The sequence below is a fragment of the Eublepharis macularius genome, chromosome 2 (assembly GCF_028583425.1).
Source record: "Eublepharis macularius isolate TG4126 chromosome 2, MPM_Emac_v1.0, whole genome shotgun sequence".
NCBI classification, from domain to species: domain Eukaryota; kingdom Metazoa; phylum Chordata; class Lepidosauria; order Squamata; family Eublepharidae; genus Eublepharis; species Eublepharis macularius.
In genome coordinates, this window is record NC_072791.1 from 231,177,876 (window position 1) to 231,191,925 (window position 14,050).

A 14,050-nucleotide genomic window follows, 5' to 3' on the forward strand; every position below is an offset into this window, starting at 1 on the left:
GGAAAAGAGTACGTTTTTTTTTTAATGTCTATTGGGGAAATGCTGAAGTCGTTTGCTGACAGTGGAGGGACTGGATTGGATAGATGGGGGGGTTTAACTGAGATTGCCAAAAAACAGGTTTTACTTACCATAACTGTTGTTCATCTAGGTCTTCCGTGCAGGCACACATGGGACTGCGCACGCGCAGGCCTGCCGATACCGGAGATTTTAATAGCTAAACACCACCAGGGGGCGCTCTCGCCTCTCAGCGCGCATGCGCGGCCGCTTTCCCACCGAAACGGACCTTAAGAGGCGGAGCGCCCCTCACATACCCTCAGTTCCTCTTTCGCCGCCCCCTGCAAGGTAAGTACCAAGAGAGTTAGCGGGGAAGGAGGGAGGGCATGTGTGCCTGCACGGAAGACCTAGATGAACAACAGTTATGGTAAGTAAAACCTGTTTTTCATCTACGGTCTTCCTGTGCAGTCCCACATGGGAAGATTCCAAAGCTAAATACCTGGGTGGAGGTGACGCCAAAGCATCACTCAAAGATGGAGTGCAGAACTGCTGTGCCCACCGCTGTCTCCTTTCTATCTAGGATGTCCAGCGCATAATGCTTCACAAAGGTATCCGCCGAGGCCCACGTCGCCGCCCTGCAGATGTCCTGGAGTGGAACACCTCTGAAGAGAGCCGCTGACGACGCCTGGGACCTGGTGGAGTGGGCATGCACTTGCAAAGGACAAGGTAAGTTAGCAGCAGAATAACAGGTCAGTATAGCCTGGACCACCCATCTAGAGATAGTCTGAGCCGAAGCCCGGTTACCCTTCTTCGGTCCAGCAAAACAAATAAACAAATTAGAGTCAATCCTAAATGGTTTTACCCTATCTAAATAAAATAAAATGGCCCTGCGAACATCCAAAGAATGAAGGGCCGCCTCTGCCTCAGAAGCCGGAGTCGGAAAGAAAACCGGCAGAACCAATTCCTGAGATAAATGAAAACGGGATACTACTTTAGGTAAAAACTCAACCTTTGTACGAAGAACGACCTTCTCAGGGTGAAATTTCAAATAAGGGGGCTCGCAAGATAACGCTGCTAGCTCCCCAACCCTCCTGGCTGAAGTAGCCGCAACCAAAAAGGCCACTTTCATGGACAAAAAACGAAGTGGACAGGAAGCCAAGGGTTCAAACGGCTTAGACATCAAACGAGTCAGAACCAGGGGCAACGACCACTGAGGGACCAAAGCCCGCACAGGGGGAAACAAATTATTCAATCCCCTCAAAAATAATTTGGCAGAATAGTGGGAAAAAACAGACTTTCTATCCACTGGAGGGTGAAAAGCAGAGATGGCTGCCAGATAAACCTTGACTGAGGAGTTGGCCAAACCCTCCTGTTTTACCTCCCACAAAAAGTCCAAAATCTCAGAAAGGGTGGACTCAAAAGGATCCAAACCCCTGCGACTACACCACACAGAAAATTTGTCCCACTTAAGGGCATAAGACTGCCTGGTAGACAAACGTCTAGCATTTAAGAGAACATTAGTCACAGCCTCGGAGAAGGCAGCCCCGGCCTGATCAACCACGCTGTGAGTTTGAGTCTCCTGATGTCGTGGTGAAGAACCCCCCCGCAGGTCAGGAGATCGGGAACCACCGGGAGACGGATCGATTGAGTCTGTAGACTCAGAAGGGAGTGAAACCATGGTTGCCTCGGCCAATACGGGGTCACCAGGATGACGGACGCTCTGTCCCTCTGGATCTTGCTGAGGACCCGTGCCAGAAGCGGGAACGGAGGGAAGGCATAACACAGGGGACCTGACCAACTTAACTGAAACGCGTCCCCACTTGATTCTGGGCCTACTCCTCCTCTGGAACAATAAGCTAGGACCTTGCGATTTTCCACAGTCGCAAACAGATCCAACTCTGGAGTCCCCCATTCCGAGAAGATAGGGGCGAGATACTTGTCCTGGAGGGACCACTCGTAGTTTTCCCTGTGGAGTCTGCTCAGGTGGTCCGCCATGGAATTCTGCACCCCCGGGATGTGAACTGCATGCAGCCAGACAGCATGATCTATGGCCCACTTCCAGAGTCTCATCGCCTCTGTGCAGAGAGCCACAGACGCCGTGCCACCTTGCTTGTTGATGTAAAACATCGCCGTCGTGTTGTCGGTCAGGACCTGAACGGACTTGTTCCGCACGACATCTGTAAAGGAGATCAATGCATATAAAATTGCCCGTAACTCAAGAACATTAATATGTTCCTCACGTTCAGATTCAGACCATAACCCATGGGCATAAAGGCCAGCACAGTGAGCCCCCCAACCGAAAAGGGAAGCATCGGAAGTAACTGACAGATGAGTTTGGTGAAAACCAAACTCCATCCCTTTAAATAAATTAGCATCATCCAGCCACCACTCCAGGGAGGACAGCACCCCCCTAGGGACGGAAAGTCTCCTATTTTGAGAATCACGGGCCGGTGAGAATACTGAATTGAACCACAATTGGAAGGGTCGCATAAATAACCTGGCCAGCGGAACCACAGCCGTAGTAGAAGCCATGCAACCCAAAAGGGTCTGGATAAAGCGAACAGATTGGAAACGACACCTCTGAAGGGTCGAAATAAGCCTCTTAATTTTTGCAGCACGCTCTGAAGGCAAGAAGCCTGCATCCCGAACACCATCCAAAACCACTCCAATAAATTGGATGGAGCGCACCGGGGTCAACTTGGACTTCTTCTGATTAACAAAAAGACCCAGGCGTAAACATAAATTTAAGGTGAGATACACCTGATTGGACACAGAGTCAGCAGAATCACCAACCAAGAGCCAGTCATCCAGATAAGGAAAGATCTGGCAGCCCTGGAGGCGTAAATGAGCCACCACTACTGCCACACACTTGGTGAACACCCTAGGTGCAGTGGCCAACCCAAAGGGTAAAACATTGTATTGAAAGACACGTTGCCCATAGACAAAACGTAAAAACTTCCTGTGTTCAGGGAAAATTGAAATATGAAAATACGCATCCTTCAGATCCAGGACTGCAAACCACGACTGTTGGGGCAACAAGGTCAAAACCATCTGTAAAGTAACCATTTTGAATTTACGAACTCGTATAAATTTATTCAAACCCCTAAGATCCAGGATAGGCCGAAGCCCACCATCCTTCTTCTCCACTAAAAACAGGTTGGAATAGAACCCCAAACCAGCTGAAGCAACCGGAATCTCCTCTATAGCCCCTTTCTGCAATAGGGCTGAGAGCTCTCCCAGGATCTCTGAACGAGGGGGGTCAGAAGAAAACACAGGGAGACGTAGGTAAGGTAAACCAAGAAATTCAACTTTATAACCAAACTGGATAATAGACAAAACCCAAACATCGGAACAAATTGAACACCAGGCATCCAAAAAAGCATTAAGCCTGTCCCCAAATGTGGGGTCAGGTCCCTGTGATTGTCAGAATTGCTTATGCAATTGGTCCTGGTCCTTGGCCTGATGCTGTTGGGAACCAGGCTTGGGACGTTGGCCCTGCCTTCGTCTGGGAAAGGCAGATTGTGGGCTCTGGTAGCTCCTGCGCTGCTGGTAAGCATACCCTTGATAGGGCTGATAGCGGTGTTGACTGCCACGCTGGAAGGAGCGATAGTATGGGCGAGAAGGCTGCTGCGACGGCTGGTGTAGAACCCCATACGAGCGGGCTGTCAAACGGTCAGTCCTCTTCTTAGAGAGGAACTCGTCAGTTTTCTCTGAAAACAGAGTGGTGCCCTCGAACGGCAGGTCCTCAACCCTGTTCCTTGTCTCAACTGGCAGGGCGGTCGTGCGAAGCCATGCGTACCTGCGCAGTACCACCGAGGAGAGAAGTGATCGAGACGCAGTGTCAGCCATACTTCTCCCAACATTAATTTGGTGTCTGGATAGACGAACAGCCTCCTCCTGAATGACCCGAAGCAGAGTGCGCTGATCTTCGGGAAGCTTAGGAAGAAAAGACGCCACCTTCTTCCATAAAAACAGCTGATAAGCCGCCATCATTGCGGCATAATTCGCCACTTTGATGCCAAACGTAGCCGAAGTATACAACTTCCTACCCAAGGCATCGATCTTTCTACTATCCTTGTCAGTTGGAGCCGATAGCGAGCCCTGGCGAGGCCGAGCTTGCATCTCCTCGGTGACAAGTGAGGATGGAGGAGGGTGAACGGCCAGGAACGGATGAGCATCGTCCTTGGTTCTGTACAAGCTCTCCACTTTTCGATTAGTGGCGGTAGCAGACGCAGGTCGAGACTGCAGCTTCTTCCATAGATCAGCAAACCCCTCAATAAGGGGAAAGGCAATCGAGGGAGTAGAACCCGAATAGATATGTTGCAATATCTTATCAGTAAATTTAGATTCAGTGGAAGTCACTTCAAGGTCCAGGGCTTTCGCCATTCTTTGGAGCAACTCGTTGTAGGCCCGAAAATCATCAGTGGGCGAGGCCTCATCAGATGGCCCAATCTCCTTTTCAGGTGACTCCGACAGAGGAGAAACACTGTAACGGGCCCGGGGTCGTGGAGAGACCCGATCCGACGGGAGGCGGGACGGGTCATAGCCAACATCGGAACCGACTCGAAATGAGGGAGACAACGAAGCACCTCTATAATGCCGGTCCGAGTAGTATGAACTCTCCCTACTAAAGTAACGAGGGACAGGATCATCTCGACGTCGACTCTCCCTGGATCGGCTCCGATAGGACCGTGGGGTCCGACAGCTAGAGCGACGGGCAGACCGACTCCGTCGACTCCGAGCCGACTGAATAGAGTCCGATTCGTACGAGGCCGATCGAGCCCGACCGGAAGGGGTAAGAGGCTTCTCGAGGAGAATGACATCGTCCTCCTGAGCCACCCGGTCCGGAGGAGTCTTGGACTGCGGACGATCACTCGCCTCTGCCTGCTGCTCCACTTGGACGGGAGCGGAGTCGACCGGAACCGACGGGGAAGAGGTGAGTAAGCCTTCCAACACTGCCTTATCATGCTTACTGGAATGCTTATGCTTCTTCTTTTTCTTTTCAGGAACGGCCTTCGATCTCACAGAAGGATCCGAAGTCATCGGAACCGTAGAGGTGGTCTGAGTTGGCGGAGTCGACCTCGGAACCGACGGAGTCGAACTTCTATGGGCGCCACGAGCAGGTGAAGCCGAGACAGCCGACGAGATCGAAGGAGGTCGACTTGCTAGATGTCTCGGAACCGAAGCGGTCGGTTCCGACAAACTCCGACCCGAAGGGATCCTCTCGGACCTCGACTCCGAGCGACTCGGAGACGGCTGAGAACGAGGAGTCTTGGAACCCGAAGGTACAGGAGGACGAGAGGACGCAGACGGAGCAGACGAAGACTTCGGTGGAGGGTCCTCGACCGACATCGCACGCTGCCAGAGAAAGGCATGCAAACGATCCGTCCGTTCCGCCCTGGCCTTTGAGGTAAACGCGCGGCAATGCTTGCACGCCTGAGTGTTGTGAGTTTCCCCAAGGCAATATAAACAAATGGAATGGCCATCCGACCTTGTCATCTTACGATTGCAGGTCTCGCAACGCTTAAACAAGGCCTTCTCAGACATCGCGAACGAAGAAAGCTGTAAACCTCAACGATCGGCGGCGAAAGAGAAACTGAGGGTATGTGAGGGGCGCTCCGCCTCTTAAGGTCCGTTTCGGCGGGAAAGCGGCCGCGCATGCGCGCTGAGAGGCGAGAGCGCCCCCTGGTGGTGTTTAGCTATTAAAATCTCCGGTATCGGCAGGCCTGCGCGTGCGCAGTCCCATGTGGGACTGCACAGGAAGACCGTAGATGAACTTATAGTTACAAAGAGATATAAAAGTACTTTGTATACATAGCAATTGGAAGCCCTTGATGACTCTCTGTGAATGGAGAAGAAAAATGAATTAATGATCAGTCCATGTTAAAACGTGGAATTGGGATGTTAAGGAGACGAAATAAGATATGCATAAAAGAAAAAAGAAAAAAGGAAATTAATTAGACCACAAGCTGATTGATGTGAAAAGGATGAAGTGTCGTAGGGGAAAAACCATAATGACTAATAATATGAGATAGTTTTCTTTTTTAGGTCTCTTTGTGTAGGCCACTCTAGGCCTTTATTAGTTATATGTGTTTTTCTTTTCCTTTCCGTTCTCTTTTAATTTTTTGACAATAAAATAAAAAGTTAAACATGAAGAAAAAAAAAGATTCTGCAGTTGAAAGCTTGGGTAAAAAGAAATAATTTGGCCAGGTGCCTAAATGACACCAAGGTCGACAAACAGATAAACCTCAAAGGGGGGGGGCATTCCAAAGGCAAGGTGCAGCCCCCCGGGAAAACCCAGTGTCTGAAGTCAAACCCCTATTAAGCTATGATGTTCACTCGAGCACTTGGGCCAAATGGTCCATGCAGGGGTAGTGAGAGGGAAAAATAAAAAGGGAAGGTTAAAAAAAACTAGATGCCAATACAAACTTGAAATGTTGGACGGTAAAGGAAGAATACTATGGGAGAAAGACCCGTAACAAGGCTACTCATGGCCTCGGTCTGTCATTCACATCCATGCTACATTAGGAATTAAAAGTGTGCAACAGATTTCTCTTGCAGCCCCACTTTTCTTTATCAGCATCAGGCCGTCACACACAGCAAAGACTCACCTTCAGCAAAATTTCTAAGAACGCCCTGGCTTGTCCCCCAGCTTCATTATATAAAAATATATAAATTCCTTTCCAGAAGTTCAAGTTGCTTGTCCTGTTTTGAGCTTTAAAACAGAAAAGGAGTTTCAAAAATAAAAATTTGTGAACCTCCGCCGGTTACAAAAATCTTTTCCTGCTTTATACCACTACATAAAAGGTAGCCCCAACTAAAATAACCAGTGTTCAAAGTACTTTTTATTCTTATTTGAAGCTTTTACAACTATTTTCCTAATTGTTTGCCTCAAATAACTGCATTACTGAGGTTTACCTCTGCAGCGGTTTTCTTAGCATGGGAAGATTAAGCTGGACAAGAATGAAGGGTGCCTGAAATATCAACAGCTGCTTTTGAAATTGAGCCTACTATCTGTTATTGTACAGCTTAAAACCTATTCACATTCAGCACGGTGAGGGAATGAGCAAGGTGAGAGCCCAGAGGCAGATAACATACAAAAGAAAATATTTTCAAAGCGAGTGCTACAAACAAAGAAGTTTTTTTTAAAAAAAAAAGTGGCTTGACATATTAATTCTTCAATGAACAGTAGGCTCCCTTCATCCACAAAAGACAAGCTATCTCTAGGATCAATCTTAATAGCTGTGTGTGTTGTAATAAGGAATCCGAGGCAGTGAAAAGCCAAGCTACCATAGACTTAAATATAGATTGGCAGAATCCTTTAAAGTTCTCCTCTCAAGACAAATCCAAGTCTAATTTAACAGAAATAAATCTCTAAGGAAAGCTCGTTTCAAATGTAATTCACTACAATACCTGCTAGTAACTTGGGTTTGCCAGTCTCAACACAGGTTGCACATTATAACCAACATTTTTTTTTCAAAATATTTCGTTTAGGACTCTACAGCTAAGGTTAACCCAAAAGAGCATATGGGAAGGTTTTAAAATAGTAATAAATGCAGCATCTTTCCCTACTGCAGACAACTCCATGTGCTCCCCTTTCCCTACGTTCTTCTCTCCTTCAAACCTACTAAACAACTTACTTTTTATCTGTCTCCCCATCTTCTTCTATATATCTTAATTTACTTCATTTATATTCTACCTTTCTCAACAATGGTGCAGCCTACATAATTCTCCTTGATGCCATATTATCCTCACAACAACCCTGAGAGGTTGGTTAGGCTGAGTGTGCATGACCATGTCTTCAGTGAGATTCTAAAGCAGAGTGGTGATTCAAACCTGGGTATCCCAGATCTTCCTCAGAAACTCCAACCACTATATTACATTGGCTTTTGTAGGGGGAGGGGGATGCTGTTGAACAGCAGCAAGCAGCCAGGCCTGGGTGGATCATGCGAGTAGTGTGGTAGCAAATCACCCAGTGGTTGCTGCTGGCCCTGGCCCCAGTGAGTCTTCCCTCAAAGGCCAAACAACCCTAGAAAAGGCCCTCCCCCTACCTTTTACTGACAGAAAACAAGCCTGGAATTCTGGTTAAACTGTTATGGTTGCCTAGCAAAAGTCATTGAAGGCATACGGTTACAGCTACATGTGCTCCTTTTATCATTTTGGGGTTTTTTTTAACCTCCCAATGTATCAAACTATCAGATTTTTCTGCAAATCTAGGCATTTTTCAGGTGTGTAGGAAGATCTATCTTGTCTGCTCATGGCTCCAAACTCCAGATTTAAGTATCCACAGATAAGGGGACTTGGCTGTTAGTACAGGTTATTCATATACAAGATTCCTGTTTCTGCCTGCTTGATTTTAGTGGCAACAATCAGAAATAGATGCCCCTTCCACAAAAAAACACAGCACTTAAACATCCAGTGACCTAACCTAACCTTCTTCACAGGAATGTTCATTCTATATTTCCCCCCTTTGACCCAAACAAGCATTGCTTCATTATGAAGTGAAAAGCATCAAGACCACCTTCATTTAGATTTGTTTCACATCACATTTCATATAGAACACCGTTTCCCATCTCCTTTTACTCAGCAGACCTGCAACATGAATATTCTTCCAAAGCAAAAAATTATGTCCTAGGTAAACGTTCATGGTTTCTGACACCAAATGAGCAACTTGCGCCCCAACAGCAGAAAGCTTTTGAACACTAAGATTTATCCTGATAGCAATATTCCCATTTTCTTCTAAAGTTCCTCCAAGAGATATTAAAAAGTCCAGTTAATTCAGACAGACTATTTCACTTACAGATGCAACTTAAACTTTTTCTTAGGGGGAAGGAAATGGGAACTCACCTAAATGTATGTCTGAGGCCATTTCTTGTTAAATTACATCGGCTGTATTTATGAACAGTTTGGTGTAGTGGTTAAGAGCGTGGGACTCTAATCTGGAGAGCTGGGTTTGATTCCCCTCTCCTCCACTTGAAGTCGGCTGGGTGACCTTGGGCCAGTCACAGCTGTCTCAGAGCTCTCTCAGCCCCACCCACCTCACAGGGTGATTGTTGTGGGGATAATAATAACATACTTTGTAAACCACTCTGAGTGGGCATTAAGTTGTCCTGAAGGGTGGTATATAAATCAAATATTATTATTATTGAAGAGTAAATCTATTCACTATGCCATGACCGAGATTCATTATTATAAACTGTAAATGTTTTAAATAAGTAGTTGGAACTGAACTTATATAAAAAGGGGGTTTTGTTACCAGAACTTCTCTATTTTAATGGGGAAATTAGCTAGCAATCTGGAACTAACAGTGCAATCTTAAGGAGAGTTACTCCAGTCTAAGCCCATTGACTTCAATGAGCTTAACCTGGAGTAACTCTCCTTAGGATTGCACTGTAAATTTAGTGCGGATCTTAACCAATATATACCAGGGTCCCTCTCCAGACGCTCATGCAATAAAGAGGCAGACTAATTAATAATAAAACTTGTTTTTACTAATAATATGGCGCATGCCTGAACTAGCACACGCATACAAGATTACACACAAGAGCTAGGAAAACAGAGTAGGAAAATAGAGACGGTTGCATTAGCGGGGTAGCCCACTTGAGAGCGATGAAGCTGGGTATACTCACAATCCCGACGTGGAGCAAAGACGTAGCAGCGAGATGAGATGGTCTAATGCCTGCACTAGATCCAATAGAGTGACAGCAAGGAGTCTGGATAGGAATGGCACACGCACCATGTGGCCTGAGAGGCCAGCTTAAACACCCCAAAACGTACCCTGGGGCTGGTACAGTTCCCAGTGGTTCTCATGGGCGAGACAAAGGTTTTAATGGCTCTACAACTACCCTAGATGGGCCATTTTAGAATCTGATCGTATTATTGTGACACCTTGGGAAGAAGGGACAAAAGAGGGAGGGGGAGATCCGGGCGTGTTGAATGGATGTTCCAGTGAACAGGGCTTGTCCTGTCGTCGTCATCTCTGGAATGCGGAGGCTGCTTTGAGATGCATTCCCTAAGCCATTGGGATAGTCGGCACTTAGCTTCTTCTCCGGGGCGGCTATTAAGATATGCAGAGCAAGGCGAAGTTCGCCTCTGCAGACGTGGTCTGCTCGCTTCTCCGAAATGGCTTCTCTCAGCAGGCTGCTTAGGCTGGTCTTCAGGCGGCCTGGGAACATGGCTGCGGGCTGGGCATGGCTGAGGCTTGCTAGCAGGCTGCCCGGTGGCAAGGGCAAACTTGGTGACTGGCCCGCGGGAGGCTCCAGGCGGGGACTGGCCAGGGGGTGCCTGGTCAGGCTCGCTGAAGGTCTCCCCAGCAGGCACCTTGCTGCTAACAGTGCGGCTTGGACCCAGGTGAGGCAGGCTTCCATGACAGGCAGGGAACAGCAGGTATAACACAGTCCATAGCAGAGATAGGAGACAGGCCTAGTCCATGGTAGATCATGAACAGACAGGAAACAGACACGTGTATTAAAGTGCACACGTGCAAGGCAGTCTCTGGTGTAGTTATAAAACAGCAACGCAGGAAATTGCTACAGTCCATTGCAGGCCTTAGAGCAGGAGAGGGGGGCTCCTTGGCAACAGTTTACCTGCTAAGGAACTCTAAGAGGTCGCAAGATGCTCTTGGGCAATGAAGTTAACAATAATATCTGGTGAACCCAACTGGGGGGGAAAAAACACTGCAAGAAGTTCAGCAGTTCTTCATGATTCTTAAGTCTAGTCTACTGTAAAGTGGATGGTGAGTGTGTGTGAAAGAATAATATGAATATAAAGCAAAATCAAGATCACGTGCATTTCTACTAATGAGTATTTCACAGTCTAAATGGCATGTTCCCACAGCTTCTCGTCAGGCAGGTTCTATATATTATGGGACACAAGAATGAGTGTTTGGCTCAATGTCCCACTTGCACTGCACCCAGTTTATAGCCATGTGCTTTCCCCCGCCTGCCCTCCCCCCAAAACAGAGTGGACAAATCACAGACAGATGTGTAGAATGCTCTATATATTGGGGAAGGCACAAACATCAGACTGGCTTATGGGGTATGCAATCCAGATCCAGGATTCAGGGGAAAAGCTGGATTTTTGCCAATCCAGCTAAATCTGGCTTTCCCAAATGAGAGTATCCCAAATCCAATCCAGACATCTGGATAAATCTAGGTAAATCTGGGAAATGTGGCTTCAGCCTCTGGCTGGCTCCTTCTTCAGGGGCCTGCAGAATTGGATCCCAGGCCCCAATTTTTTTGAAACTTGGGGGGGGGTGTCTTTGGAGGACAGTTAAGAGTAGGTTTCCAGCAAATCTTTGTTTGAAAAATGCCATCACTACCCCCCAGCCTCCCAGAAAGCCTCCGGATAAGTTTTCCTCATAGGGAATAATGGTAGAATACATCAGGGATTCTCTGATCTGTCTTAACTGATCTGAGAATCTTTACTGGATATCAAGAACCCTGGATTTTTGGGGATCCCTGAAATCCTGGAAATTCGAATCCAAGTTTCCTAGATGTCTCTTTAGGTGCAGACCTCTACTGGCTTAGGCAGTGCCCAAGTGTTCTTTTTGGTCTACTGGCTCAAGCTACATGGACTTCAAACAAAAAGGAGAACTGGTGAATCTTTGCAGTGTCCTCCTTTGATGAGTTTCCATGTATTAGTTTTAATTTTTGTGTTTTAAGGGGATTGAACAAGGAAAGCTTGATGAGGGTTTTCCACTCTGCTTTGCACAATTCCAGGACTGTGAGCACTGGAAGAATTTCAACCCAGGAGCCTCCAGGCTACAGGACTTCAAGCTCGTACATTTCAAGTTTCTTCACAACCATCAGGTTAAAAAATAAAAAAGTCCTAGTACTAAAACAAGTTTTGAGGGGAAACCCCTCCCTGGAGTATCCTGCAGCCCTAGAATGATTCTGTGGTGTGTTATTCCACCACAAATAAAAGAGGGAACTAGAGGTCATCATTCATCCTTTACTTCCCTTCAGTTTTTTCCTCTCAGTAGACGTGCAGCTGCTTTAAAAGATAACTAATAATTAACTTACTCCACCAGAGCAACTGATTGAGATTCATCGCTCTACCCACTCTTCAGCTTCAACTCCCTCACTCCACTCCCATTCCCTCCAATGTTGGACAAGATGTTTCATTACCCAATAATACACTTTCCACTGGGGAGGGAAGATTATTATTTCTTTTAACTAAATTCTCCTCATTATAGCAAGGGCCAAACATTTAAAACTATTAGTCATTCACGAATGTTAAAGAAAGTCTAAGCAAAATTATCCACAAATTAAAAAAAAGTCAACATTTGTTACTTCAGCTCTTATTAGAAACCAGACCTTGAATGAAATCAAACACTGTACTTTTCAAGTTCAAGTATTTCTTCAAGGTTGTTCCTTGAATTATGTAAAATAAGGGCTATTAGCTAAGATTTTTAATATTTTTGCTATTATATTTTAATAATAACTATAACTCTTTGTAAAATGTATTATTCCTGGATGAACTGGATGATAATCTGATAATGTAACCAAGTTGCATGATAAATGCCACTAAAGATACAGCAGATTCTAAGGTTGGTGAAAAATCAAGCACAGCGCGACACCATAGTGCTATCGGTTGCTTTTAACATGTAGTCTATCTTCCTTGAAAATCATTTAAATATGGAAAGATGTTATATCCAGTATTCTTCATCTTCTATTTTTTATTAATTTATTTATCATTTATACTCCACTTTTACAACAACAACATTCAATTTATATGCCACCCTTCAGGACAACTTAACACCCACTCAGAGTGATTTACAAAATGCGTTATTATCCTCACAACAATCACCTTGTGTGGTGGGAGGGCCTGAGAGCTCTGAAAGAGCCGTGACTGGTTTTTTTATACTGCAAAATCTTCTAGCTAGCATGCAAAATGTCACAAATTCACAACTATAAGATTTCAAGCACGGTGTTAAATAGAACTGCATGCCATCTCTGCTAAAGCAACAAGATTCTGCACACTAATATTCTGTGTCCTATATGAATCAGGCCAATACATTTAATCCGTATAATTTATTTTGCATCTAGTTAAAGAGGAAGAATCAAGAATTATACTAGGCACCAAGATCAGCCCATTGTATGAAAAACTGGTAAATCTCAATCACTCATTCTAGTTTACCAGCTGATATGTAATCCACCTTGAGTCTCAGTGAGAATGGCAGACTATAAATAATGTAAACAAGTAAAAAGATTTGCACTAATTTGCACTAATATTCAGTTTTTCTCTTTCAGAATTGATTTGAAAAATTGCTGGAAATATTTTTCTGGCCTATTTCACTAAGAAATGTATGATCAAATGGAACTAAAGTGTTTTATTCATTTTAGGCCTGTACTCTATCTCATACAAAGTTATATGTCTTTGTACTTTACATACAAAGTCATAACAAAATGACATTTTGCTGTCTAGTTCCCTCTCATTCCCCTCCCCCGCCCCCAATAAGGCTTAAAAATAAAGTTTTGCAAGATACTGAACACCTCAGAAACTTGCATTATATAGTTAAGCTACAAAGAAGTGCCATTTGTAATGTCTAACATTTCAAATGTTCTGTCAATTTTCTGGAAGTGTTTACAGTACACCAAAATGTACAGACACGTTTGAGAGAGAATCTCTCTACTCAAACCAAACTAGCACAGCTGAATGCAGAAAGAAACTCATATAAAAGACAGTATGACTGTTTTATGATTTTAACACCAAAGCTACAACATCTTAACTCTGTTAGGCAAGAATGCATCCTGACAAAGCGCAAGCGGCAGACAAAGGGCCCTTTAAACTCCAGCTGGCCCACGGAGGATACTCCTCCGCCAGTCAGCTGGAGCCAGCTGGGGTTTGAAAGCACCCAGAAGCTTCTCAAAGCAACCTGAATCACTTTGGAAACCTTTTATTTGGTACTTTCGAATCGGGGCCAGCATGCTGGGCCCGATTCGGAAGTCTGGAATCTTTACAAATTGGAACCGATTCAGGTATTTATCCTGAATTGGAAATCCAAATTACACACCCCTACTATGCACTATACACTACTATGTTACTCCAGACT

At 45.5% G+C, this 14,050-nt stretch overlaps 2 protein-coding genes across 5 annotated transcripts in view; both read right to left on the reverse strand.

Annotated features, from left to right (window-relative positions):
• Positions 1-14,050, reverse strand: part of PARD3B (par-3 family cell polarity regulator beta) — a 946,974-nt gene that overhangs the window by 824,506 nt on the left and 108,418 nt on the right. The window lies entirely within an intron of this gene.
• LOC129324079 (uncharacterized) lies at positions 308-1,876 on the reverse strand. Its single transcript, XM_054971075.1, has 2 exons — positions 494-1,876; positions 308-335 (listed from the first exon to the last, which is right to left on the reverse strand). The coding sequence occupies exon 1, from the start codon at positions 1,670-1,672 to the stop codon at positions 518-520; it is 1,155 nt and encodes a 384-aa protein (XP_054827050.1). The 5' UTR covers positions 1,673-1,876; the 3' UTR covers positions 308-335; positions 494-517.

Bases quoted from the DNA above. Each gene is read 5' to 3' on its own strand.
- LOC129324079 (XM_054971075.1), bottom strand. From the start codon at position 1,672: ATGGTTTCACTCCCTTCTGAGTCTACAGACTCAATCGATCCGTCTCCC.